The sequence below is a fragment of the Prionailurus bengalensis genome, chromosome E4 (assembly GCF_016509475.1).
Source record: "Prionailurus bengalensis isolate Pbe53 chromosome E4, Fcat_Pben_1.1_paternal_pri, whole genome shotgun sequence".
Lineage (NCBI taxonomy): Eukaryota > Metazoa > Chordata > Mammalia > Carnivora > Felidae > Prionailurus > Prionailurus bengalensis.
In genome coordinates, this window is record NC_057360.1 from 40,541,147 (window position 1) to 40,568,852 (window position 27,706).

Consider the following 27,706-nt stretch of genomic DNA (forward strand, 5'->3'; position numbering starts at 1 on the left):
GAGTGGTTTCCCCGAAAGGAGGCTGATCAGAGCTGGAGTAGTAGTTGGCTGTGGTACCCAGAACAGGGTGTGGTGTGCTGGGGGGAGCGCAGGAGAGCCTGGGAATCCCTGGTCAACCTGTGGAAAGCGACCCGAGGCTGGCCTCTGCTCCAGCTGTTCCCCTAAGCCCACTGGGATCTCCACTAATGGGCAGTGGGGCCCTGGGGATCAAAGAAGGGGGCAGGAGGGGATTAGAAAGAAGGCCACCCCCACTGGGCCAAGCTGTCGATTGTTATCAGGAACAGGAAGCTAGGATACCACAGGGGTGGGGAGGAGGAAGCAGGCAGAGCCTTCCCCCCACTGGTCCGCCGGTGCCTCCAGGTTCCCACCAGGTCTCCGGGGTCTGAGCCCCATTGGCCTCAGGCACACCCCCTACCCTCCCAAGGCTCACCCGGCAGCAGTTTGAGGAGCCGGAAGCTGAGCTCTTGGGTGAAGAGCAAGGAGGCTGGGGGCCAGGAGATGGGAGGGGTGGTTGGTGGTGGGGGTGGGGGTAACGGCATTAGGCAAGACCCTGAGGATCTCTCAGTTCCCTTTGGGTGTGTTTGGGGGTGAGGGAATAGTCACTCTTTGCCTCCTGCCTCACCCCTCTCGCCCTCTGCTTAGAAATGCCTGGATACGCATGGAGGTGTGGGGCTAGAGCCCAGGAGGGGTGAGGGCACCACCCATAAGCCTCAGATGGTCCCAGATACCCTACAGCGCCTCCTCCCCAGACTGGCCAGGCTGCTGAAATGGGGAAAGGCCTGGAGTTCTCTGGGAGTGACTCTACCCCCAGAACCTTCCCCGTCCCTGGGGTGGAGCGGCCCCAGACAGCTCTGAAACCTTCATCACTCCAGCCACTGATTTGCCTTCCAGAGTTGGGATTTAGCTTCCAGCCACCCTTGACTCCAAAAAAAAAAGTATAGCAATAGTTGAAAACCAGAAAGACCCGTGTGCAATCTTAACCGTGGCCCATTAGCTGTGTGACCTTGGGTGCATTACTGAACCTCCCTGAGGCTCAGTCTCCACATGAGGGTCCTCCCTGCCGAGGGGGATGGGCCTAGCACCTCTCTGATCTGTCCAGTGGTGCCGGGCTGTGAGCTGGAGAAGCTGGCCAGGGCAGGGGGCCAGGGGAGTGGTGTCTGGTGGGGGGGTCCGTGTTTCCTCTCCCACAGACCCCGGCTTTGTCCAGCCAGCCTGCAGGGACAGAGCTGCCCGGGCACACTGCCCTCCTCTTGCCATCCCCCAGTCCCAGCGCTGCCAGCCACGACTGGCTGCTTTCAGGGTCAGAAGCCCCTTGCAGGGGCAGCCGTATCTGGAATTCTCAGAAGTTCTGGTTTCTTGGAGGCACCTAGGGAGCAGGCCAGGCCGCTGCCAGCCCCAGAGGCAAAGGCTGCCACCCTGTAAAATTCCAAATTCCAGAAGGGAGGCTCTTGGGTATGGGGTCTGCTGCTGGGGGCCAGGACTCCTGGGTCCTGCACTCTCCACAGGTCTTGCTCCCCTCCCTAGACCTCTTCATTCTTCTCTGGAGAAGCCCTAGGATCATATGTCCTCCCCCACCCCCAAATCCTGGGCCAGCCTAGGCCTGATTCTACCACGGTGTTACAGGTGCCTGCTTGCCTCTGGCTGAGTGGGGGAGGCAGAGAGGCTGGGAACTGGGAGGCCTTATCCAGGAGAAGCCAGGGAGACGCTGGAGGAGACCCTTGGTGGGTGGGACAGAGAATTGCCGTTAGGAAGTGTGGCCGTGTCTGGGCCAGCTGGTGTGAAATCTGAAGAAAGAAGGAGACTCATCGGGAATGCCCTGGGGCCCTGCCTCTGTCCTGGCCATCCCGGAAGCCCATCCCCCGCCCGAGCCGGTTTCCCCGACACCTTTTGGGTACCTGCCGGTGAAAGGGACTTTCCCATACCCCCTGCCCCCGGGGCTGAAGGACCACCTCAGCATCTGGGGAGCCAGGGCCAGCCTGCCTGGAGATCCAGGAAAGAGCCCCATTCTTTTCCAGGTTGCAGGAAGTCGGGTCCCTGGCTTTAGGACAGAAGAGAGTCTCTCCCTTTCTCCCAAGCCTGGAACTGGTGAAATGGACATCTATTTTACAACACGGGCCTTTCTTCCTGGGGCCCTCCCCTCCCCCTCCCCCTCTATGATGTCCCTGGATGCCCCCATGTACACATCCATCCAGATAAATATGTACACCCTCGCGGGTCATGCACGTGCGCGTGCACGCAGTGTGTCCATCCACACACGTGCCCAGGCTGCCGACACACACACACACACACACACACACACACATCTCACCAGTCTGCTGCCTCCAGCCCTTTGCTGCCTTCCCACAGCCTGGCCAGAGGGATCTAGGCCTACCCTCTCCCTGGTGACCTTCCCCGAGGTGTGGGAGGAAGGGTGGGAGACTTGGCTGTCCGGATCCACCCTGCCCCTCTCCTGCCTGGTGATTATCTTCCCCCGGGTGTGGGGGGTGCCCAAGGCCTGGCTTCAGGCCCTGGGAGAGGAGGGGGAGGGCCGGAAAGGAGCTGTGTGGGACAGCTGCAGGAAGAGACCAGGCTGGCTCACATTTGGGAATCAGGATGCCTGGACCTGTCCCTGCCCTCCTCTGCCTCCTGGCTGGCTTTCTCCAGAAGGAATCGGTAAGGTGCTCTCAGATCTCAGGAGGACCCCAAGAGTTCTCTAGGGAGAGGATGTGGGTTTGTCTGTGGGAGTGGTTGCTGGGCAGGAGACACAGCCCTTGTGGTACTTTTTTTGCTGAATGGAGAGGCTTGGGCTGGGGAGGCTGCATCTTGTCTGTTAGAACCTTTCTACCCCCCTGGAGCTCCCTCTTCTGTCAGCACGGCTGGCGGTGGGGGGCGGGGGGGGGTGGTGGTGGCTGGCAGGCGTGCCTTCTAAGGCCAGGGACCTTCTCCAGGACTGTCCGTACGACTAGCTATGGAGGACTAGCTATGGACTATCCCCAACAGGCCCCTATTGTGGCGACTCTCAAGCAGGGTCTCAACGTCCCCCCCCCCCCCCCCCCCGTTACCTACAACCACGTCTTGACACATCGCTTCTCTTAGATTCTGAATTAGGATGTTTCCACCTCACTTCTCCCCTTTGCTGCTGCTGATTGAGACTCTGCGAGAAAGAGCAAAGAAAGAGGTGCCCCAGGTGAGGTGGATGGGGGAAGGGACAAGGGTTGGCCCTTTCTTGGGGCCTTCTCCTTTAACGTCAGTTTCCCCAGTTGCTCTCTGCACCCCCCTGCCCCCCCCTTTGAAAGAGCACATGCATGAATGTACACACGCGTGCGTGTGCGCACACACACACACACACACACGGCCTGGAAAATCTGATGAGTCTGCAGTGCTCAGTTTCCAGGCCCCTATCCAGAGGCTGGGTGGGTGGCTCTGAGGTTTGGGGCTGGGTGGAGTGGGGGAAGGGCAGGCGGCCCCTGGCTCTGAACTGAACCAGTGGGAGGCTGAGTGGGTTTCTCTGCAGGCCTGCCACCCCACCCCCCTCCCCGGCTGGGGCTGGCCCCTGAGAGCCTGGCTCCCAAGAAGCAGCCTTGCCCTTCAGTTTTCATACCTGCCTGTTTTCTGCGTATTCCCCCTCCCCACTTCCTGAGTTAGTGGCTGACTCCTGGGCTCCTTTCCCGGGGGCGGGGAGGGGGGGGTGCCCAGAGCCATTTCTTCCCCTTCTGTTCTGCCTCCCCCTCCCCTCACCACCATCAGCTGTCTTGAGGTGGGGACACATGGGTGAGCAGTTCCAGGTGAGTAGCTGGCCTTAGGCTGGAACGAAGCAGGCCTGCTTCTAGGCCAAGTGCCAGGGAAGGTCCCCTTGCCTGCAGCCTGCTGGGGGCTGGGGGGCGGGCAGAGGCTGGGGTGGGCACCACTGATCTATGTGGACAAGGGACTTAAGTAAGCAAACGTCCTAGGGACTTAAGTAGCTCCTCAGAGAGCTCTGAGCTGAGAGGACCCTAATCCGGGGGGTTGGGGGCAGGACTGGCCTTCTCGGACCGGGCTCTTCCCCTCTCTGGAGACCAGCTTCCTCATCTGGGCAGTGAGGGTGTGGGAACAGATGGGTCCCAGGGGCCAGGTGGGCTCTTCTAGATCTATAATCGCTGTGACTCAGGGCCTTTAGGATGTGCTCCTGTGCCTCTGTCCACAAGGGCATGGTGCCACGTGGGTGCACAGAAGGGGACACACACCCACAGCTGTGGTCCATCCGTTCCACAGCAACACATCCACGCCATGTAACCGGCACCCTCCTTTCCCTCCGCCGACTGGACAAACACTCTATCCATCTGCCACGTGTCGATAGGGTCGGCAGAACCACACTCCTCTCTGGGGCCGGGGAGGGGGGAGCCAGCTGCCTTTGCTATGTGTGCCCACTCAAGAGACCCCCCTGGAAGGTCAACTGCTGGAGGAGGGGTGGAGGCGGGGGAGGCAGAGGGAGAGGCGGGCTTGTCTGCAGCCCACGGGGTGCAATGGCCTTCTACCTTCTGGGCCCCGGGGTCTCTCTCCCCTCGCTGAATCTTGCCAAGGCTGGGTGGGCAGAGGGGTTAGGGTCCGGGCTGAGAGGCACCTCCTTGGTCTTTGGCTGCCTGCCACCTGCCATCTCGCTGAAACTCGGCCTTCCCACCCTCGCCCGCCTGCCCGTCCGTCAGTCAGCCAGCCAGCCAGCCAGCCAGTGGGGCAAGGGGAGGGTTGGGGGGACTGGCTCCACCCCTGCTGCCTCTTAACTTTCCTTTACAGACATCGGGATGAGGCCCTCAATCCTGTTTGCTGTCTTCCTCTGGCTCCGGGGTTTCTTGGTCCAGGTGAGGTGGGCACAGGGGGCAGGCAGGCAGCTGGGGAGCTGTTCTCCAGGGCCCGTCCGGGCTCCCACCTCTCTGTGGGGCCCCACAGCTGGTCTGCATTAGGCAGAGCAGAGGCTGTTCCTTCCCAGCCGCTGGCTCAGAGGACAGAAAGAACAAACCGCTTCTGCCTGCGCAGGGCTGCCTCCTGAACTAGGGGTGTGCCTGTGGGTGATACCCTTTTGTCCCTGTCTGGAGAAGTGCCAGACAAGAGGACAGCCTTCTCTCTGATCTCGGCCCTGTCCCCTGCTGGCTTCCACGGACCCCAGAGCCCTCTGCCCATCTCCTCCCCCCTCCTCCCTCCTTCCTATAGGGACATGAGTGTCACACTCTGGCAAGGAGCCCAGATGGAGAGAGTGGAGGTAGGTGTCTTCAGTGGGGGGAAGGAGGTCTGGGAGGTAGGAGGGAGTGGGGGTGCAGGGTTGGTTTCTCCATGCCAGGCCTTGCCTCTGCTCTGGCCCTTTTTTTTTCTTTGCCTTTCCTCCTTCTTTAGGGGAGAAAGGGTATCGGGAGACTCTGAATGCACCCCTTTTCCCCAGGACCACCTCTGAAAGTGAACGTCAGCAGCCAGGGGCGGCCTACTAGCCTCTTCCTGAGCTGGGGAGCCCCAGGGCCAGACAAGTTCAGCCATGCCCTCCGCCTCACCCACCTGAGTCCCCTAGGCTCTCCAGAAGGGCCGCAGCTCCAGGCCCACACCAACGCATCCAGCTTTGAGTTCCGGGACCTGGTGCCAGGAAGTCGCTACCTGCTGGAAGTGACTGCCCTGGGACCCTGTGGGCAGAATACCACCATCATCCTCACTGCCCGCACTGGTGCGTGGGGGCGAGTAGTGTGCAGGCATTGCAAGGGGTCCGAGCAGGAGGCATCTGTCCTGCAGGGTTGGCACAGGGCAGGGTAGCCAAGGAGGGCCATGCCTGGTACCGTGACCCATTTGGAAGCATTTGAGGCACAGGGATGATGCCCCTTTGGCCCTGAACTTGGCACTTCTCTCTACCCCTGATGCAGCCCCATCACCTGTCTGCAACCTGCAACTCCGTAGCCCTGGGAGCCCGTCCAGCCTCGAGGCCTCGTGGGGCGCTGCCCCCGGGGGGCAGGATGGGTACCGACTTCTCCTCTACCACCTAGAATCCCAGACACTGGCGCGTAACATCTCCCTGCCGCCGGGCAGCCTGGCCTGCAATTTTAGCAACCTCCTACCAGGTAGCGAGTATGTTCTGGAGGTTACCACCTGGGCTGGCAACCTCCAGGCGAACACCAGCGACCACCAGTGGACAGGTAAGGCAGGCACCTGGCAAAGGCCCAGACCAGGCAGTTGGTCTGGGACGTGGCGGGGGCAGCCCAGAGCCTCCTAGGGAACCCTGCCCCAACATAGCTGGGCTTCTAGTCTTCCTGGCTGCCAGGGCTGGTGCCGGGATCCCACGCCAGGGCTCTTTCTCAAGCCTGACTTTGCTCTCTCCGTCCCCCTTCCAGCCCCCGTGTCTCCCCACCAGCTGGTGCTGCACGCTCTGGGCACCCGTGCCCTGCGAGCCTCCTGGAACAGCTCTGAGGGGGCAGCCTGGTTCCACCTCATGCTCACAAACCTCTTGGGCGGCACCAGCCTGACTGCGGTAGTCAGACGGGGAGCCTCCAATCACACCTTCCTTCACCTCTCTCCGGGCACCCGCTACGAGCTGACGCTCAGTGCTGTTGCCGGGCCCCAACAGGCAGTGGGGCCCAATGTCACCGAGTGGACCTGTGAGTGCTTGGGGTGGGGGTGGGGGGCCAGGGGGTTACAGCGGAGGCTCCTCGGCTCTTCTCTGGCTGAGTGGGTGGGATATACGTGGCGGAGGCCGGGGTTCCTTTGGAATCCTGTGGGGAAGGGATGAGGCACGGAGGGAGCGCGCCACCTGTTGGCTGGTGGCAGGTGCCCACCTGAAGAGGTGATGGCGGTGTAGTGGTCACCCCTCGAGCCTTCGTGTGCCAGCCACAGATGATCTCATTTAGTCCTCAGACCGGCCCCACGCAGTCATGTCATCCCCAGTGTATGGTAGAGGGAGCCGAGGTTCAGAGACAGGAGGGACCCAAGGTCAAGCAGCTTGTGAGTGACCAGGCCAACCTGAGCCTGGGCTGGGTGCCTGCAGAGCCCATGTTGACGTTGCCATGTTTTTGCTCAGAGAAGCACTGTCGTGCATGGGCTACGGGTGGAGGAGCCAGACTGCCTGGGTTCTGAATTTCATCTCTGCCTCTCACTGGCTGTGGGTCTCTGGACAAGTTACTTACCTTCTCGGTGTCTCAATTTCTGTTTCTTTAAACGTGGCTGGTGACAGTAGCACCCCCTTCGCAGCGTTGTGGGGAGTAGACGTGAGATACTGCGCGTAGGGTACTTTGTGCCCTGCTGGCATCTATGCGCTTGGTACTTGATGCGTTATTATTTCTGTTATTGTTGTCCGTGGCCCGATCCCAGAATTCACCCAGAACGTGGCAAACGGTGGCTGCTGGCCTCTGGATGAGACGTGGTCTAGTGTTGGAGGAAGAAGCTGGCGTGAGGAGGGTAGGATCTTTCTTATCCACCGTTTAGGTCTTTCTGCATATGTTTTCTCCTTTTACCCATAGATCCTTCTGCACCCTTGGACCTGGTGGTCATTCCCCTGCCCTCGGAGCTCTGGGCAAGCTGGAAGGCAGGGTCTGGTGCCCGGGATGGCTACCTGCTCAGGCTAAGTGGGCAGGTGGAGAAGACCATCACACTGGGTCCCGGAGCCCTCAACGCCACATTCCCAGGGCCCCTGCCCGCTGGACCCTACACTCTGGAGCTGAGGGTCCTGGCCGGGCCCTATGATGCCTGGGCCCGGGCCAGTGCCTGGCTGAATGGTGAGTCTGGGCTGATGGGGAACAGGATGAGGCCCTGCCCAGGGGCACCTGCCTTGAGTGGCAGCTGGGTTCTCACTCTCCAGAATTTGCATCCTCTGCAGATTCTGCTGCCCAGCCCAGACAAAGCAATGGGACCACGCTGCAGCTGGATGGGTTGGGGGCCACCAGGGAGCCCAGGAGGCAGGCACTGCTCTACACTGAGGGAACCCCAAGCCTCCTCGGAAACATCTCTGTGCCACCTGCTTCCACGCAGGTCGCTTTGCGTGAGCTGGGGCCTGGGGCCAACTACCAGGTGGACATTGTCTCGTCTCTGGGAAACACTACCCAGAGCCCCACAGGCCATACAAGTGAGTGTCAGCCACTGTCCCCTGACCCTGCGGAGTGGGGGCGGGGGAGGCCTTGCCCTGGGGAGGGAAATCTGGGTAGAGGGGAGGCTCAGAAGAGCTGGGAAAGGGCTTCACGGGGCCACAGACGCAGTATGGCCCCCTTACCAAACTGTCCCTCTCTTCAGAGCTCCTGGCACCACAGTCACTGGATGTCACCGGCAGGGGCAGCCCCTCTGACCTGACCATTGGTTGGGCCCCAGCACCAGGGTGGCAAGAAGGCTACAGGGTCACCTGGCATCCGGAGGGCAGCCAGAGGTCACCAGACAGTCTTATTGACTTGGGACCAGACAATTCCAGCCTGACTCTGAGGGGTCTAGTGCCCGGCTCCTGCTACACTGTGTCAGTGTGGACCTGGGCAGGGAACCTCAGCTCCCCCATCCAAAGGACCCGTGCCTGCACCCGTGAGTTCCCTGGCTTCAGCCTCTGGGAGGCCAGCCCAGGACAGTGGGGGTGGGGGCCCAGCTTTCCTTCCTGTCCGCTCTTCTGCGTGCCTCCTCTTGACTTAGACGGTCCCGTGTCCATCCAAGGTGGGCCTTTCAGGAATCTATTGGCAAGCATTTTCCACCTCCTACCATTTGGGCGGCCATCCGCCCATCTATCCATCTATTCAACACACATTTAATGAATGCTTCCCATTTTTTAGGTATGGGGCTAGGTGCTGAGGCTAAACGTTATGAACAAGACAGTCTAGGAATATTGACAAGTAAATGGAGGCTATATAAATATATGTATAAATACATGTATGTGCACACACATATATAATGTGTATTATTTTACAGATCATATAAAAAACATAAATGTATGATGGGAATGTGTACAACGTATTTCAAATCACATGCAACTGTGTTCTTATAGGTTAAAATTGATGACTAATGGGAAGTTTATGTGGTTCAGTCTAATCTTGTAGGACTTACAGAAGGGAAGCCTGCTTAGGGAATCAGGGAAGGCTTCCTGAAGGAGGAGGAGAAGGAGAGTGAACTGAGAAGCTTGTAGTCTGAGTTGGACAGAGGGGGGCTTTATGGAGAGGCTAAGCATGCACCAAGGCCCTCAGGAGAGAGAGGAAGAGGGAGGAGGAGAGGGGAGAGGGAGAGACAGAGACAGAGAAAGAGAGAGAGAGAGAATGAGCTTGCAGGCACTGAAGGTCAGCAGATGAGCTGGAGACCAGGACCCAAAGGGTTAAACATTTAGGTGGATCCTGGGCCTTGTGGGGACCCTGTGAGCCAGACATCACACTGTCAAGGAGCTGACCGTGTGGGGAGGGAGCTGGATTTGTAGGCTGGCAGTGTTTGGGGCTCTCTTGGTGCCCAGGAGAAGAGCACAGGGGAAGGGGAGGCAGGGAAGACAACGGCCGGGGGTTTGCGTCATTCCAAATCTATTTCCTCCTTGACCTTGCAGTCCCTGCTCCTCCTGCCAACTTGAGCCTGGGCCTTGCCACCCAGCCTCCTGCCCTGACCGCCTCCTGGAGTCCCCCGCCTGGGGGCAGGGATGGCTTCCAGCTGCGGCTTTACCGCCTGAGGCCCCTGACTCTGGAAAGCAAGGAGGCTCTGACTCCCGAGACTCAGAACTTCTCCTGGACCCAGCTGCCCCCAGGCACCTCATTCCTGGTTCAGCTGGCCACCTTGAGGGGCCCAGATGAGAGCAGCAGCACCAATGCCACCGGCTGGATGCGTGAGTGCCCCCTGCACACCCCTTCCTTCCTGGCCACCGTCGCTGGTTGGATTCCCCAGCGGGGCGAGGGGGGCTGCGTGCTCCCCTTGACCTCTTCATCATCTGTGCGCAGGCAGCTGGGTTGAGACTGTGGTTGATCCCTGATCTCTAGGCACCAGGACATCCCTAACTGGGAATCCCCAGGGATCCTGGAAGGTGGGCAGAACCCAGGGGCTTGCTCTTGTACAGTGGCTGGGCCGTGCCACTCTCCAGGCTCTCATATGGCCAGTGCGGGAGTGGGGAGCAGTGGGGACGGGACCCAGGACGCAGCCTCGAGCTCCCCCTGGGCTGGGAGTGTTTGATAGCGACAGCAGTGACTCGTGTTCACTGGGCCCTTTGCTAAGTGTTCTCCCCATGTTCTCTCATTTCCTCCTCATGACAACCAGCCTAGGAGGTGGCTACTATGGCTCTGCCCATTTCACAGATCAGGAAACTGAGGCGCAGATAAGCAAAGTGACTTGTCCTGGGTTCCTCAGCCCTAAGTGGGGAGTCGGGATTCCATTTCTGACACTGTGGCCCAGAGTCTGTGCTCCTAGCCGCACGCTAACCTCCAGAGAGGAGCGGGGGAGGGTGCCGGCGCTGGACAGGGTCATGCAGTTACTGAAGCATGCGACACACTGAGCAGCACACAGCGGAGCTCTCTCCTTCTCCCGTGGAGCCTCCACAGCCATAGACCTGGGTTTGGAAGCTCCCTCTCACACCGGCCTCGTTCCTTCTGCCTTCTCTGAGTGCTGCATTCTTGCTAGAGCCAAAGTATAGCTGCTGTCACCCCTTCCCCCACCCTCAGAATCATCCTTCTCCAGGGTGGTGACTCCCCCACCCCCTGCTCTGTCCTCCTGATTCCTCCTGGGGGCCACGTGACCTCAGACAGGTCTGAGAAGAAGCAGGAAAGAGCACCGGCCTAGGAGGCAGGAGGCCTGGGTTTTAGCTATGGCCCAGTCCCTAGAGCAAACGTTGTCCCTCTGTGAGCCTCAGTTTCCCCATTTGCAGAGGAGGTGTTGGCTGGGTGACTGGGCCAGGCTTATGTGGCTCCAAGGCCTGGGCTCCAGCTGAGGGTGAAGGGGCGCAGCTTGGGCCCCCAGACTGCCTGTCCTTGAGAACCTGCCCAGTCACTCAGGGGGTCTTGCCAAGCTGTTTGGGTACTGGGGCTGGTGCTGCCCCGTCCAGCCCTGCCTCCGAGAGGCCTGGCTGCTTTGGGAGGGGGAGGGGTTAATGTGTTCATGCAGTACTGTTTGAGCCAGCCCTGCTGTCGGCCTGAGCTGGTGCTTCCCCGCCTGGGAAGGATGGAGGGACACAGGAGGGAGGAGGGAGCCAGAGATGTGCTTTGCATTCTTTTCTTCTATATTCGTTTGTCCGGGCTGCCATAACACAGCACCACAGGCTGGGGGCTTAAACAGCAGAAATTTATTGTCTCACAGTTCCAGAGGCTGGAGATCCGAGCTCAATGAGTTGGCAAGATTGGTTTCTTCGGAAAGCCTTGAGGATGGCAGTTTCTGTCCCAGGCCCCTGTCCTTGGTTTGCAGACGGCCCCCTTCTCCCTGGGTCTTCACACAGTCTTCCCTCCGTGCGTGTCTGTGTCCAGATTTCTTCTTCTTATGAGGACCCCGGTCGTAGTGGATTAGGGTTCCATCCTCATGACGTCACTTAATTACCCCTTTGAAGATCTTATGCCCCCAAACAGTCGTATTCTGGGGGTTAGGACCTCGACATGAATTTCGGGGGGACATACTTTGGCCCACAGCACCTCTCTTCTTCTCCACCTTCCCATATCTTGCTCTCCCCACAGCCCCCCTCGCCCCTCCTCTGGTGAACGTGACCACTGAAGGTCCCACCCAGCTCCGGGCATCCTGGGTGCATGCTCCCGGGGCGCGAGACGGCTATCAGGTGACTCTGTACCAGGCGGGTGCCCAGGCAAGCGCCAGCACCGTGGGAGCCGAGGTGGACAGCACAAGCTTCTCAGCTCTGACCCCAGGCACTCAGTACGAGGTGGAGATCATGTCGCAGGCTGGGCCTCTCGGCACCGCAGCGGCCAATGTCTCTGGTTGGACCTGTGAGTCACGGCTGGGAAAGTCAATGAGGGGAGGAGAGGCGGGCAGGGCTGCCTCTGAGGCCCCTGGATTCTTTTCTTAGCCGCCACTCTAGTCCCATCTCCCAAATTCCGCACCCGAGGGCCCTGCCTGGAGCCAGCGAGCTTGTGGCCTCGCGCACCCCACGCAGCTTGGTTCACCGGCTCTCTTTCCCTCCACAGCCCCGCTCGTGCCCAATGAGCTGTTGGTGTCGATGCAGGCGGGCAGTGCTGTAATCAACCTGGCCTGGGCCCGTGGCCCCCTGGGGCAGGGGGTGTGCCATGCCCAACTCTCAGAGGCCGGCCACCTCTCCTGGGAGCAGCCCCTGGCGCTCGGCCAAGCCCTCCTCGTTCTAAGGGACCTCACACCTGGGCGCCATCTGTCCCTGTCAGTGCTGTGCCAGGCGGGGCCACTCCAGGCGTCCACTCACCCCGTCGTGCTGCCTGTTGGTATGTTGGCGTGTGTTGGGGGAGGAGGAGCGGGAGGGTCTAGTCCGGGCTGCGACGCTGCCCATTCTATTCGGAGCCATCTGCTCCCCTCCGGTGGGGGCTTACCCACCCCTTCCCCGGGGATATGCTCCCTGTGCTTCTCCAGATGGGCAGTGATGCCCAAAGGAGAAGTTGTTTCTCTGTGTGGCCAGGGCCTCTTCCTGTGAACGTAAATGCCCAGTCCCTTTGTACCTGCTGATTCTGACAGCTGCTGCCCCAGGTGCCAGCCTCTTGGGGTGCACCGACCCCCACACAGCGCAGAACCTTTGCTTCCCACAGAGCCTGGCCCCGTGGAGGATGTGCAGTGCCAGCCCGAGGCCACTCGCCTGGCCCTGCACTGGATGATGCCCTCGGGGGATGTGGACACCTGTCTGGTGGTGGCAGAACATCTGGCTGCGGGAGGGCATGCTCACATCGTCTTCCAGGCTAACACCTCCGGGGATGCCCTCCTGTTGCCCGGCCTGCTGCCCGCTGCTTCCTATCGCATCAGTCTCACCGTGCTGGGACGGAATGGTCTGTGGAGCCGTGTGGTCACCCTGCTGTGCGCCACTTCTGCAGAGGGTAAGCCCTTTCCACGGTCTCCGGAGCCCCCTCCGCTCCCTTAGCCTTCCTCCAACATCACCGCTGGGGTTCTCACTGCCGTGGCCCTCACTGCCGGGGACTCTCCCTGTCCGCCAACTCCCAAGCCTTCCTCTGGCCCTGATCCAGATGCCATAGTATGGAGCCTCACCGCTGGCACCCCGGCCCAGGGGTCTCCCGGTTCTTATTTAGTTGCACCCATCAGGCACTGGTTGCCAGGCACCGTAAGAGGTGCTGGGGATGTGACAGCATGGCCCCTGCCCTTGGCCACTGGCGCCTAGTTAGGACCTCACTCTTCTCCTCTCCATCCCCAGGCTGGCGCCCCCCGGACTTAGCTGCAGCCCCCCAGCTGGAGCCTGAGGCGGGGATGGGAGTGATGATCACACGGGGTATGTTTGGCCAGGACGATGGGCAGATCCAGTGGTATGGCATCGTTGCCACCACCAACATGTCACGTGAGTCCTGGGCCAGGAGAGGATGGGAGACCCTGGCTATTGCCTGGCATGGGATGGGGGGGGGGGGGGAGGGTCCAGATATGGACCGCTGAGGTGAAATGCCTATGGCTGGCATGAGTGCTGGAGTAGGAAGAGAGACCCAGAACATTCTTAAAGATAGGGCTGATGTTGTGCTATGCATGGTGGGAACATGCTAGAGAAACAGGGTAACCACTTTGTGGGCAGGGAGAGAGGCTTCAGCCTCACTGCTGCCCTTGCGCTGCCCCTTTCTTGTTCCTCTGTAGTGGTGCGGCCTCCCCAGGAAGCCATCAACCACACGTGGTATGACCACTACTATGGAGGACAGGACTCCTACCTGGCCATCCTGCTCCCCAACCCCTTCTACCCAGGGCCCTGGGCTGTGCCGAGATCCTGGATGGTGCCTATGGGTACAGAGGACTGTGGCCAGACCCAGGAGATCTGTAACGGGCAACTCAAGCCAGGTTCCCAGTATCGGTGAGGGCTAAGACTGAGGGGGCGGGGGCTTTTAACTTTCACTGATGGGTTGTCTGCACATTCCCTCTGCAAAAGATCTGGACTGACTTACGAAGAGAAAGCATTTGCTGGCCCATAAGGGTCCACAGAGTTATTTCGACCGGGCTCCCTGGTAGGCAAGGCAAAAAGGAAAACACCCATCTGTTACATGGTTCTTTTTTTCAGGAAAAAAAAGGGGGGTGGTGGATTCTGTTTCAGCTTTCCAAGGATGTTTAGGTACCTATGTTAGGGCTTCTTGCTGTGGGAAGGGAAGATTGAAAAGAGGTCAGGGGTAGCTTGTTCAGGTAGCGTGACACATAACCTCTTAACAGGTGTGGAGAGAGGCTCTCGCTCTCTGAGTGTCTATTGTTAATGACTCAGTGTCTTGGGAGGGGCTTTGCCCTCTTTGTTTGCCCCTCCAGAACAGAAGGTCCTGTTTCTCTGCCCCAGGTTCAGTGTCGTGGCCTTTACCAGATACAGCCCTCCTGAGACCGTTATCTCCTTCTCAGCCTTCTCAGGTAGGGTGGACACCTGGCTAGGGTTCCAGCTGGGCCCCGGGGCAGGGGAAGAGTGCTGGGACCCCCTGTTCTGGGCTCGTCCCCAACCAGCAACAGGTAGGATTGAGCTTGGATTCCAGGGAGGGCACGTCCTGCCCAGCAGAGCTGGGAGACCCAGAGCCAGTGCTGAAGGTACTGCTAGCACCTGACTTGGCCTGGGTGCGCTGAGTGGGGGGGGGGGGGGGGGCGAGGCATTAATGAAAGGGGTTGTCACTGCCCGCGATCACACTACCTTCCTGCACTGCCCCACTCTGTGCTGTCGCTCCCAGGCCACTGAGATTCTAGAACAGCACTGTCCAATAGAAACATAAGGCAAGTCACAAGGGTGAACCACATATGTATGTTAATATTCCCTAGTAGCTGTGTTAAACAGGTAAAAATAAAACAGGTGAAATTAGTTTTAGGAACATTTTATTTAAACTAAGCTATCAATATTATCATATCAACATGTGATCAATTAAAAAAATTCTTAATGAGGTATTTTACATTCTTTTCTTTATTACTAAGTCTTCGAAATTCTATGTGTATTTCATGCTCATAGCAAAGCTTAATTTGGAGTAGCCATATTTCAAGCACTCCATGGCCCCATGTGGCTAGTGGCTACCATATTGGACAGAGTAGTTCTAGAAGGTCCCGGAAGCCAGGTCCCTACCCTCTTCTTTTCTTTGAGGGTGTCAGGGAGGGGAGTAGAGCCTTTGGGGCAAGCTCAGAAGCCAGGGGCAGGGAGAGCTTGCTGGGCACTTTCAGTCCCCATGCAGGATGGTCCCCCTGGCAGCCATTTCTGGCCTCGGGTGGTATTTGGGACTTCTGAGGGGGGTTGTCACTGTGCGCTCCTCCCAGAGGCTCTCAAGTCCCGTCACCGCAGAACAGCGGGACAAGGCTACTCTACTCTACTCTCCCTTTGCTCTTCATAGAGCCCAGGGCCAGTGTCTCCAGGGTAGCCTTGTCCCTCCCAGCGGCAGTGGGCATCATGATGGGCTGTGTCCTCACAATCTGTGCCCTGCTGGGCCTGCTGTACTGGAGGAGGGTGAAGGGACAGAGGTGAGTGAGAGCGAAGGCTGGGGGCCAGCATGGCTGGGGAAGGAATGGCTTCTTCCCCAAGAAGCTCCCCGTGCCCCTGCCCCACTGGGCTCCCTCCCACACGCCTCTTCATCCTTTGCAGGGCAGAGAAGAGTCGGTTTTCCCAAGAGCTGACAGCTTACAACCTGCGGTGAGGGCACTTTCCCATGTCTCCTCGTGGTGTGCTGGGCAGTGTGGCCATGCCTGGCACGGGTCATGGTGGCATCGCCCAGTCTCCCCAGCAGCCTGCGCCTCCGGGACTCCCTTGTCTGTCACCTCACAGCTCTGTCACACCTTCACGAGGCCTTTTCTCCAACCCTAGAGCTCATCTGGCTCCTCTCTGCCCGTTCAGCCTCCTCCCCCTCCTCCCAATTCATCTACTCCAGTCCTCACCTTACCCCTGACAACTGGGCGATATCGGGCCGAATCTCTTTCTTTCCCCGGTGACGTCAGATCTGTAATTCTCTCCTCTGGTCCCTCCTGTGCTCCCCTACACCGACTTCATGTCGAACCCACATCGGTGAGCATCGACTATGCACAGAAGCCCTCCTCAGAACCGGTGATGGTGGCAGGGGCTGAAAGCCTCATGTGCGCCTTCACATGTAGATCCTGTCTGCTCTGCCCTCCTCCATCTGTCCCCTTGTCTGTCTTTCTGCACTGGGGGCTGGCGGCCCAGGCTGTGCATCCGCGTGTGCGGAAAAATGCGTGCCGGCTCCATTCCAGGGGGTGTTCCAACGATCCACTGAGCTCAGGGCAGGACCCTGCCGTGGGCCCACTCCCTCCCTCTCCCACCAGGCGGACCCATCGGCCAATCCCTATCCAAAGCTTCCGGCAGAGTTTTGAGGCCAAGAGTGCGCACGCTCACCAGGCTTTCTTTCAGGAGTTTGAGGTAAGGCCTCTGCTGCCCTCGGGCTCGGAGCAGAGAGGACCTGGGCCATCTAGGTTGGGCTGGGCCTGCCCTGAAGTCTGGGGGAAGCTCCCAGCCGTGCACACCCCACCCCTGTCCCTCCCCTGGTGTGGGGAGAGATGGGTCCACTTCAGAAAGCAGCGCCTGGCCCGATCTCTGCAGGAGCTGAAGGAGGTGGGCAAGGAGCAGCCCAGGCTGGAGGGGGAGCACCCCGCCAATGCCACCAAGAACCGTTACCCGCACGTGCTACCCTGTGAGTGCCGGGGAGCAGATGGCCAGGGCTGGGCCTGGACGGGGGTGGGGGGCGGTGGGGGGTGCTCCCTATGCCCGGGCACTGCACACACAGTTTTTCCCTCTGCAGATGATCACTCCCGGGTCAGGCTGACCCAGCTGGAGGGAGAGCCCCACTCCGACTACATCAATGCCAACTTCATCCCGGTAAGGGCCACCTTCAGAGCTGGCTGTGGGTGTGTCCATTCGGGAGACTGGCCGCTTTGCAGGACACGCTGTCCTACCCTGGCTGTAGCAGTCGTCCATGAAGATCACCAGCTTGTGTTCCTTTAGGTCGACCTGGCACGTATTTATTGAGGGCCTACTGTGTGCCAGGCACTGTGCTGGGCCTGTCGGAGTCAGAGCTGGCTACCTGTATTCTTGCCTTCAAAGCAGCACACTGTGTGTGTGTGTGTGTGTGTATGTGTGTGTGTATGTGAGACAGGCACACATGCGCTGCCTGTGTGTGTCACATCTACCACTCAGTGTGACGAGTGCTGTATTAAGGGGACAAGCGTGGTATTCAGAGAACATGGAAGAAGGAGAAATTCAGTCCACTCGAGGAGTCAAGAAAGGCTTCCTGGAGGAGGGGACGTGTAATCTCTTGAAGAATGAGTAGAATTTTGATAAAAGACGAAAGAGGGGAAAGGTTGGAAAGAACAGCCAGAGAACAGCTGGGTGCACACGCACAGACAGCGTGGGGCCGGGGGGCCGGGTTGGGGGAGGTGAGACAGCACAGTTAGATTGGGCCCGGATGAAGGAGGGGCTTGATTGTTAAGCTAAGGGCTTTGGATTTTACTTGCTGGGCCATGGGAGCTGCGGGCGATTTTTGAGCATGGGAGAAACGTGGAGTTTGGTTTCAGAAGGGGGTTGGTGAACAGGTTGGACTGGGGAGACTATTTCTGTCACATTAGTACCTTCTTACTCTCATGTGGGCTTTTCTTGCCCCTTCAAGGTGACGCTGGGTTGCTGGTGGTGTCTCTGAAGCCACCCCTCCTGGTTGGGATTCTTGGTGCACACATGTGGTCACGTGCACACGTGTAGGCACACTCTCCTCCCTCCTGGAAATCGCACACGGGACATTTACTGCTGTGTGCCCGGTGGGGCCTGGGGGACCGAGGTGTCACCAATTAACGTGCTCCTGTCTTCTGCACTCCCCAGGGCTACAGCCACCCGCAGGAATTTATTGCCACCCAGGGCCCTCTCAAGAAAACTCTGGAGGACTTCTGGCGGCTTGTGTGGGAGCAGCAGGTCCGCATCATTGTCATGCTGACCGTGGGCATGGAGAATGGGAGGGTGAGCATGCCTTGCAGTTTCCTAGAGTGGCCACGGGGTGGCGAATGTTCCCCTTACAGGAGTTCTCCCCTTACCATCTTAGGTCTGGGAAGGTAGGTGAGGCCCGAGAGAGGCCAATCAGTCCTGGAGGTTGGTAGGGGTCCCCAAGGCCACCCAGAATGGGAAGCAGTTAGAGGGACCAGGTACTCAAGCTCCCCAGTTGACTCCGTTTCCTCTGCTGCTGTTTCTTTCCCCCTTTTTTTTTTAAGTTCTTATTTATTTATTTTGACAGAATGAAAGCACAAGTTGGGGAGGGGCAGACAGAGAGAGGGAGAGAGAATTCCAAGCAGGCTCAGCACTGTGAGCGCGGAGCCCAATGTGGGGCTTGAACCCATGAACTGTGAGATCATGACCTGAGCCAAAATCAAGAGTCTGATGCTTAACTGACTGAGCCACCCAAGCGCCCCTCACCTCTGCTGTATCTCATTATTTCCACTTGCCCTTGTTCTAGGCAGAGGGGGGCAAAGGCGTTGGGGGGGAAAGAATGGGGTACGGACTGTCTTGGGATGGGCATCAGAGATAGGGCTTTCTGCATCCTTTCTTTCAACAAGCCTGGTGGATGGATGTCTCTTCTGCGCCCTGCTCAATGCAGAGCCCTGGGACAGAGAGAGCACCTGCTGGGTTTGTCCTCCAGCTGAAGCAGTGAGGCAAGGCCAGGCAGCCCTAAATAAAGGCATCCAATTTTGTAAAGGAGCCCAACAGCTGCCTTGAAGTCTTAAGGGTCATATGAGAGGTGTGGGGGTGATGGTGCTGGAGGCCAGCCAGAACAGAGAAGCTTCTGGATGAGGTAGCCGGGGACTCGGGTTTGTACAGAAAGCAGAATTTCAACAGGGTGGCAGAGACCAGAAAGATGAGTGTGTGTGTGGGGGGGGGGTGGGGGGGTGGGGGGGTGGGGGGGGTTGGTCCGGATAAACCAGGGGTGGCAGTAATGAGGCTGGGCCCACAGCCACCCCACACCCTTGCTCTGACCCTCTGGCCCTAGGTGCTGTGTGAGCATTACTGGCCAGCAGACCCTACCCCTGTCACCCATGGTCACATCACTGTCCACCTGCTGGCTGAGGAGCCCGAGGAAGAGTGGACCAAGCGGGAATTGCAGCTGCAGCATGTGTGTGCCCCAGGGGACACGGCAGGGTGGGGCGGGCATTGGAGCTGAGACTCTGAGAAGGTTGCCTCACCTCCTGCGTCCCCTGGCCTCCTTCCTTCTGAGAATCGCAAGCACTCAGCCCCTGCCTGTCCAGGGAAGTTGGTTAGGGAGGGGGTAGGGAGGCACAGGGAAGGTTCAAGTGTTATCCGAAGCGACGCAGTGCGTCAAAGGTAGAACAGGGTGAAGCGACGGTTTCTGCCCTGCCCTCCCCTGCCCTGCACTCAGTTCGGGGCTCCCTGCTTCACCCCTCACCCCTCGTGCCCATCAGCCTTGCCAGGCTGTGACCTCCTGGGGCAGGAGAGCCAGGGACTGGCCTCACCCCTCTGCCTGGGCATCCCCTATAGGCCGACGCTACTCAGGAGGCCGGAGAACGAAGGGGTCAAGGGAAGCATGCGATCTGAGGGGCAGGTTTAGCTGTCACCCTGCTGAGGGTGGAGGTATCAGTCGCCCTGCCCTCAGGGACCTGGTGAAGAAAGCCGAAGGGCTGAGGCCAGGGACCCCTGCTCCCGTCCCTTCCCGTTCCCAGATTACCCAGCAGCAGCAGCGGAGGGTGAAGCAGCTGCAATTCACCACCTGGCCTGACCACAGCGTCCCTGAGGCCCCCGACTCCCTGCTCTCCTTCGTGGAACTGGTACGGGAGCAGGCCCGGGCCACCCAGGGCAGCGGCCCCATCCTGGTGCACTGCAGGTGAGGGCAGGTGGGCGGGCCTGAGGGGAGGCAGGGGAGGCGGGGCTCTGGGACCTCAGGCAGGGCTCAGCCCAGGGCTGTCCCCACAGTGCGGGCGTGGGCCGCACGGGCACCTTCGTGGCCCTGTCAAGGCTGCTGCAGCAGCTGGAGGAGGAGCAGGCGGTAGACGTGTTCAACGCTGTGTATGCGCTGCGGCTGTACCGGCCCCTCATGATCCAGACCCCGGTGAGGGCTCGGCAGGCTGGGCGAGACAGCCAGGGTCCTGAAGGAGTGGGCGGGAGGTGGGTTGTGGGGGGCGGGGGGAGGCCACATCGAGTCTGGAGGGGCCGAGGAAAGGAACTCGAGGGGGCACACTGAGGACCTGGGGGGCGGGGCTCTACCGTGTCGCCATCCTATCTGGGCTTCTGTTTCCCTTTCTGTCAAAGGGGGAGGTGGGGCAGGCCTCTGGCGGCTTTGACGCTGTGCTGTGCGAGAGCGACAGCGTGGGCAAGGTCCCAAATGGCCCACCCCCCTCACCCCAGCCCTGTCTTGCCGGTTGGGCCCTTGGAAAATCTCCCTGCTGGGCCATACTGCCTTAGCAGACTGACTCCTCCTCCTCCTGCCAGACCCAATACATCTTCCTGCACAATTGCCTCCTGAACAAGATTCTGGAAGCGCCCTGTGACACCCCTGAGTGAGTTGCAGCTCCCCTGGGGCCCTTGTGGGGTGGGGGCACGGGTTCCCTGTGCCCTCCCACCAACAGGCCCCTGATCCTATCCATGGGCAGAGCTGAGAAGACCAGACGCGGGAGCTGGGGAACCCCGAGTGCCTCCTCCCCTCTCCGCCCCTCCCCCAGGTCCCAGCCCATCTCGGTGATGAACTTCGCAGAGGCCTGCGCCAAGAGGGCGGCCAATGCCAACGCCGGCTTCTTGAAAGAGTACAAGGTGTGTTTCAGACCAGGGGGTGGGTGACAGCTGAGGGGGCTGTCCTGGCCCAGACAGCACTTTCTGTGGGTTCCGTCCCGCGGAGCGCCCTGAGCGCATCTCCTCCGCCCCCGCAGCTCCTGCTCCAGGCCATCAAGGACGAGGCTGACTCTTCCGCGCCCCCTCCTGGCCATGAGCAGGACAGCACGGCCGCCTGTGAGTGCCCACGGACTGTGGGTGGGCGGGCGGCCCCGGGGCCCGGGGAAGAGGGCCTCAGGCAGCCTCACCCTCACCATCTTCCCTCAGGTGATTCTTCTCAAGTGCGGTTTTCTCCGGTGGAGGAAAGTCCCCCTAACGAGATGCTCGAAGCCTGGCTCTTCCCTGTGAGATGATGCCCTATTACTTGCCCTCTCTGATCATTTGTGCTTATTAAGCTGGAGCTGGGGTCTCTGGGGGCCCTAGAGCTGTGGTGAGCAGGGGGCACCCTCAGTCCCTGGGAGCCAATGAGTTGTGCTCTGCAGGGTGGGCCTTCTGGCCATGACCACGTTGTGCTGACTGGCCCTGCAGGACCCGAGGAGTTCTGGGAGCTGGTGTGGGAGCATAGGGCCCATGTGCTGGTCTCCCTGTGCCCACCTGACACCTGGGAGAAGGTGAGGGGGGCAGAAAGACCCCTAACCCTAACCCTAACCTAAGGGTTAGGAGACACAAGGAAGGCCTTCGGCATCAGATGGCAGTCAGGGTGGAAGCCTCGGGAGCTGGGACAGGGGTGGGGGGTGGAGGTCGTGGTGTGGCGGGCCTGTGGGCAGGGTGTGTGGGCAGAGAGCTCGGGAAGCCTCCTGAGCAGCCCTGACTTGGTCCCGGCGACAGGCGTTCTGGCCGACGGAGAAGCAGCCCGTTGTCACAGACATGGTGACAGTGCACTGGGTGGCTGAGAGCAGCACAGCGGGCTGGCCCTGTACCCTCCTGAGGGTCACACATGTAGGTGCTGGGGCCGCAGGGTGTGGGGTGGTGGGCTCTGTGGAGGAGTCTTGTGCTGTTGTCCTCTGCTCCTCCCTGGCACCAGTGCCACTGCCTTTGTCCCCAGGGGGAGAGCAGGAAGGAGAGGCAGGTGCAGAGGCTGCTGTTTCCGTGCTGGGAGCCAGGGCGTGAGCTCCCTGCCACCACCCTGTTACCCTTTTTGGCCGCCGTGGGCCGGTGCTGCTCTCGGGACACGATGAAGCCAGGCACACTGCTGAGCCACTCCAGGTGCTGCGGGACAAAAGCCTGGGGGGTGTGGGTGCCGGGGTCCCCTCACTGCCTCTCCAGCAGGGCCTCACATCTATCCCACTGAGCCCTGCTTGGGTCACGGGTCAAAAGGACACGGTCTACACAGTCTCCCAGTGCTCCTGGCTCCTTACTCTGCCTGGATATCTTCTGGGAATATGACATCTTTTAGGAATATACCCCCTCCCTGCTTGGGCCCAAGCTGGCTGGCTCACCAGGCACCCGGTGTCCCCTTCCCAGTCCCCAGGCCCGCGTTGGGTTTCCCCATATACCTGGATACCCCAGCTTTCTCTGCACCGCCCCCTTCCCCTGCTTCCATGCCCTATCTAACTCAAGGTCAATTGCAGCAAGGGTGTGGCTCAGCTGGGCACCTTCCTGGCCATGGACCAGCTGCTGCAGCAGGTGGGGGCTGAGTGCACTGTGGACATCTTTAACGTGGCCTTGCAGCAGTCACAGGCCTGTGGCCTCATGACCCCAACGCTGGTGAGAGGCCACCAGGGCTTAGTTGCGGGAGGGAGTAAGGAAGGGGGGTAGGGAAGGTTCTAGGAGCCATCTCTAGGCAGCACTGTCTGGGGAGTCACCAGGTGGTGCTGGGGACCACGATGCTCCCAGATGGAACCCTAAGGGTTAGGAGACACAAGGGAGGCCTTCGGCATCAGATTTGGGCAGTCAGGGTGACGCTCCTTACCCCGACGTCTGCCACCAGGAACAGTACATATACCTCTACGACTGTCTGAACAGAGTGCTCACGGACGGGCTGCCTTGAGTCAGCACTGGTGGCTGTGCTGTGCGGGAGCAGAAGAGGTCTGTGCCCCGTCGGTCAGTGCCAATCAGCCTCAGCAAGCCCGCTGGGGCCTGGTTTCACTGGGAGGGCCTCCTGCACGCTGGGCCCCGTGCCGTGAAGGGGGAGAGGTGAGCAATAAAGAATGTGCTCAACCTGAGACTGTGTTCCATCTGTCCACCCTCCAAGGAGGAAAGAAATGGCCTCAAAGACTTGCACGACACGGGGCCCAGTGCAAGGGCCGGGTGGGCAACCATGAACAGGGGGTCTGGCTGAAGTGGCCGCCCCACAGCCTGCATGCCGTGGCTTTGCCTGGGGAGCAGCCCCGATGCCCCACCCTCCAGTTTTCCAGTTGCCTCAGGCTTCAGTCTCTCCACTCGGTCCCTAGTGTCCTGGCGTGCCCCAGATCCAGAGCCCCAGGTACTCAAGGTTCTCCTGCCCCACCTACCACCCCCGTGTGCAGCAAGGACCAATCCTTGCCTTCTGTTCCCTTCTCCCAGCCTTCGCTTGCCTTCTCCCGCCATCCCCAGCTGTCTCCACCTGCCGGGGCCCCCAGGGTCCTCCTCAGCCACTGTGTGCTGCCCCGTCAGGGTGCAGGCGTTGTAGCCACACTGACGTGGAGGGCAGGGGCCGGGGGCTTTGCTGCTTCCACGGGAGGCTGTGCCTCAAGCCAGAGTTGCTGAGTTTTCTCTGCTCCTTTGCTCCCAGCTTCCTCCCCTCCGCCACAGGAGGGAGGTAGGAGAGAAGGCAGTGAGGGACTTTTGGAGGAGAGAAAAACCGGGAGGGGGGACAGAAAATAGGGTGGGGTTGAGGCCCCCCCAGAGGTATCCTACACTCTTTAGGACTCAACTGCACACCGTGCGACATGATATGGTCTCATAAGCTCCTGTCTGACTCCCTGATTAGACTGCACAGTATTGGATGGCAATGTGCCTGACGCTGGACACCAACTGTCCCTGGTGGGGGGCCCTGGGGTGGCGGAGGGGACACAGAGAAAGCCTGGACAAATCAGAGCAGGAGGCCCTGAAATGCAGTTAGGTCCCCAAATGAAAGGGGAGCCACAGCTCCCACTGGCCAACCTGAGTTCCTACAAGAGTACCAGGGGTCAGAGGTCAGAGAGGGCGTTTCTCAGGCCTGGCTGGAGAAGGGCGACAGAGGTAGGGCTTTCTGCTCCATCAGGACCCTTCCCAAGATGAGGTTAGACCCTGGTGCTCCCCGCCCCCTCCCGGGGGAATGGATATGGTGTTCTCTTCTAAATTATGTTTATCAAGAGTCAGAGGTTGGCCCCATAATGACCCTCAAACTGGAAGACTGGAGACTAGCTCTGAGCCCCCCAAGCCTACCATGAGGGGCTGCTGCTGAGGTCCAAACAGGGCACAGCCATGGCTTTTCCAGTCTGGGCCCCTCACACTGGAGCAGCGGGAGCTGCAGAGAGGCAGGCGAGTGGAGCCAAGCTATGGGTGAATGAGGCCGGAAACGCAGGCAGACCTGGGAAGGCAGGGGCGGCTCCGATTTGTGGGTCTTTCTGGTAGTGGGAGTCCCTCAGTCCCTGGGAGGTTAGCAGCAGAAGAGAATGGGAGGCGGGGGTGGGGGGGGTGGGGAGAGGGTGATGTGAGGTATGGAGGGGTATGGCGGTATGGGGTGGAAGGAATATTGGCTGCCTCTGAGGTCTCCAGACTTCGGGTACACACTCTGGATGGACTTCGGGTACATCTTCTGGATGGGAAGAGGGCCCAAAGGGGAGACAGAGCCTAGTTCTAGCTCTGCCCTGGGGCTTGGCTCAGCGTGGGAGAGACCACAGAAAGCAAAAGGCTACATGAAGGAAGAACAGCCAGCCCCAGGCGGTCTAAGAAGAGAAGAGGGACTTGAACCCACCTTTAGCCACCATCTGCTCTGCTCCTCAAAGCCCTGGGCCGCTGACCAGGAAGGACCCTGGGATTCCCGCCTCAGGGTGGTGGTTGAGCTGCAGCTGCAGCTGCAGCGCTGGCCTCCAGGTGGCGCCAATCCGCTGACTTTCAGGAAGCCTCCGACAACCAGCCGGGCTCAGTCTCCAGTCCATCTACCTAGCTCCGTCCTGGGACAGGATCAAGGCGATCCCAGGGCCTTAGACGTGACTGGGGCTGCCTGCATGCAACGTACACTCGGTGGGTGGAAATCCGCACCCCTTTCTTTGGTGGCCGGGCATGGCTCCTCAGTGAGAAGACCCCTCTTCGTTGCCTACCACTTTTCTCTCTCCATACCTTTCACGGCCTGATCCCTTTGGGGACAACGCCTCACTGCCCTCCTCCAGGAAACAGGGTGACAAGGACAGACTCTGAATTCCAGTTCTGGGGCTGCACACCCCCCCCCCCCCCCCAGCCGTAAGACCTTGAACAAATCACTTCCCTCTTGGGTCTCAGTGTAGAAAATGTGGTAGAGGGTTGGGGGCCTATGGGAACTCTTAAGGTTGCTTGCATAGGGCCTTCTCCAAGTCCCATGTGACCGGGTGGCTGACCCTGCAGGCAAGAGGGTCCCCAACCCACAAGTGTAGGCCCTGGGGACATCACATCCTTCCAAACAAGTGCAAGTGCGGGTCCCTGACATGCTCTCTCCGCTCATTCTCTTAGGGTTTCTTTGCCTTTTTTTTTTTTTTTTTTTTTTTTCCTTTCCTGGATGAAATTCCTGCCAGCTCCGAAGGAAGGAGGGAAGGGGAGCGAGCCGCAGCGCCGAAAGTTTCCTTGACTCCTCCTCCGCCTGTGTCTCCCTCCCTTGCCAAGCCCAGCCTGTGAAACTGAATAACGAAGATCACTCAACAATGCCTGCCCCTCTCTGACTGCACCGACCCGCGCTCCCCGCCGCTGCCGCCGACACCCAGCAGAGCCCGCGGGGCGGTCCCCACCGACGGCGCTGCCCGCCGGCCCGGCCGCGGGCCCCAGAGGCGAGCAGCGGCTGCCTCCGCGCCGGTGCGCTCGCCCGTCCGCCCGCCAGGTGCCTCGGCCGCCGGCCGCCGAGATGCCCAGCCCGACCGGACTCCGGGCGCTGTGGCTTTGCGCCGCGCTGTGCGCCTCCGCGCGCGCCGGCGGCGCCCCCCAGCCCGGCCCGGCGCCCGCCGCCTGCCCGGCTCCCTGCCACTGCCAGGAGGACGGCATCATGCTGTCTGCCGACTGCTCTGAGCTCGGGCTCTCCGCCGTGCCCGGGGATCTGGACCCCCTGACGGCTTACCTGTGAGTACTGGCCCGCACGTCCCTCCCTGCTCCTCCCTGGCCGCCCGCTAGCGCCGGCCTCGGTGTAGGGCACCTGCCAGGCTGGTGCCGGGAGGCGCGGGCATCCGGGGAGGGCTCTTCCCCTGACAAGTGGACTGCTGCGGGACTGGGGTGGGGCGCGGCTGTGGGAGGGGGCGAGTCAGACTGAAAATCAGGCTGGCCTGCCTTGGTGTCTCAGTGGCTCCCGTCTGGGGGTTCACTGTGGGAGCTCAGGCTTGGTGAGAGGTGGGTGTCTGGACCCTGGAGCTGGAGGGCCCCGGGGCTGGCCGGCCCTCCTCTTGCTGCTTTCGCCTCCAGCACGGCAGTGCCCAGGAAGGTGGCTGAGGACAAAGCTGACTGAATTGGTGGTGGAGGAGAGGGGAGGGGCTCCAGTGGGGTGCGGAGATCCTCCTCTCCTCTGTCCCGCAGGGAGAGCACGGCCGTCGTGGTGAGGCTGGGTGGCCTTGGTGGGGGGACCCCAGAAGCTGGGAGGGGGGCCTTGCTCACTCTTGGCTTCTCCAAAAGGGACCCTGTCAGCACCATCTCCCTCTGCTGAGGCCTCCTGGCTCCCCCAGGGGCCTCCCTGAAGTCATGTCCCAAGAGGCCGTGTTGGAGACACTAATTTGTGGGCAGGCGCCGAGGCTGAAAACCAGAGAACCATTTTTAGAGCTGAGTTGGGGTGAGATGGCGTGTGAAGGGGACCCTGTTGGGGGCAGCTGTCCTGAGGAAGGCTCAGAGGCTTCCCCTCAGAGCCTCAGGGCTGGGGGCACTCACTGCTCCCACCTGCGCAGGAGGAGGGTGTGAGAGCACATTCCAGACTACCTAACTCCACCTCCACCCCTGCTCTGGGGAAAGGAAACCTGCTCCCCCCCCCCCCCCCAAGCCCCAGCCCTGTCCAGGCTCCTTCACCTTTTCTTAAGGAGTTCAGGTGGGAAAATCTGGGACCATCTGTCCCAGGCGTAGGCTGTGGGGCTCCAGGACCTGGGATCTCTGAGGAAGAGGGGGCTGGGCTAGTTTTCACAGGGGTCCAGCACGTGTTTGTTGAGCTCAGGGCGATCAGTTGTGGTGGTGTCCTGGCAGCATGTGGAGGGTCCGAATTGCAACCCTTCCTGGGGCTCCCCTCCCAATCCTTCTGTCCTTAGTTGGATGTCCCTGGTCACTTGAAGAGACATAGGCTGGGGACCAGGGCAGGGAGTGAGAGGAGAAAATAGTGTCCATATTCCAGAAGGGCAAATTGAATCCTTCACAGCCCAGGGGGTGGAGGCAGGGGCAGATAGTCTGAGGACTGGAGGGCTGTGAGGGTGTCCCTGCAGCTGCCAGAGGAGGACTGACAACCCCCATGCCTGCGACAGCTAGGGCGGCCCCACTTTTGCCATTTTATACATTGGGGGTATATGACATTGTTTTATTTGAAGGCAGGATTCTGTAGCTAGAAAGAGTTTGGGAATGGCATCTGTAGAGTCTTTCTCTGGGGGTGGGGGGAGCAGAAGGAAGGTCCCTTTCCTGACTTGAAGGAGCCTTCTTCCAGAGATTGGTTGCTCCTTTCTCAGCACCCATCTTTCCAGATGGACCCCTTTTCTGGAAGAACTTGGGGAAGGAGAGGTACAATGTCATGGGCTCCGGAATATTGGAGGGAGGTGGTAGAAAACCATGTCCCCTGCCCTGGGTGGCAGAAGGATCCCATGTGGA

At 60.1% G+C, this 27,706-nt stretch overlaps 2 protein-coding genes across 6 annotated transcripts in view; both read left to right on the top strand.

Moving 5' to 3' along the window:
- Positions 1–21: 21 nt before the first annotated feature.
- On the top strand, positions 22–22,956 carry LOC122476613 (receptor-type tyrosine-protein phosphatase V-like). 5 transcript variants are annotated; one of them, XM_043569537.1, is made up of 35 exons: positions 22–2,652; positions 3,076–3,166; positions 4,750–4,814; positions 5,164–5,212; positions 5,390–5,662; positions 5,856–6,125; positions 6,321–6,584; positions 7,443–7,697; positions 7,799–8,044; positions 8,209–8,484; positions 9,479–9,751; positions 11,577–11,840; positions 12,039–12,305; positions 12,624–12,905; positions 13,238–13,378; positions 13,663–13,873; positions 14,342–14,409; positions 15,363–15,489; positions 15,611–15,658; positions 16,303–16,396; positions 16,577–16,667; positions 16,776–16,852; positions 17,846–17,980; positions 19,002–19,124; positions 19,690–19,850; positions 19,940–20,075; positions 20,456–20,523; positions 20,617–20,773; positions 20,890–20,968; positions 21,059–21,135; positions 21,274–21,402; positions 21,620–21,730; positions 21,837–21,997; positions 22,363–22,498; positions 22,722–22,956. In XM_043569537.1, exons 3-35 carry the CDS (start codon positions 4,758–4,760, stop codon positions 22,779–22,781), a joined length of 5,166 nt encoding a protein of 1,721 aa, XP_043425472.1. In that variant the 5' UTR covers positions 22–2,652; positions 3,076–3,166; positions 4,750–4,757; the 3' UTR covers positions 22,782–22,956. The 5 variants fall into 5 exon arrangements, with proteins under 5 accessions (XP_043425472.1, XP_043425474.1, XP_043425473.1 ...); XM_043569539.1 differs by having other exon boundaries at positions 20,686–20,773; XM_043569538.1 differs by having other exon boundaries at positions 17,846–17,935.
- A 2,831-nt stretch (positions 22,957–25,787) lies between these two features.
- Positions 25,788–27,706, top strand: part of LGR6 (leucine rich repeat containing G protein-coupled receptor 6) — a 119,746-nt gene continuing 117,827 nt past the window's right edge. The window contains exon 1 of the mRNA XM_043569535.1: positions 25,788–25,999. Coding sequence (XP_043425470.1) covers positions 25,788–25,999 — 212 coding nt within the window. The remainder of the gene's footprint in view (positions 26,000–27,706) is intronic.

Coding starts and splice junctions, on each gene's coding strand:
- LOC122476613 (XM_043569537.1), top strand. CDS start 4,758: ATGAGGCCCTCAATCCTGTTTGCTGTCTTCCTCTGGCTCCGGGGTTTC. Junction 8,045..8,208: donor GAGCCCCACAGGCCATACAA/GTGAGTGTCAGC, acceptor CCCTCTCTTCAG/AGCTCCTGGCACCACAGTCA. Junction 16,853..17,845: donor TCAATGCCAACTTCATCCCG/GTAAGGGCCACC, acceptor TGCACTCCCCAG/GGCTACAGCCACCCGCAGGA.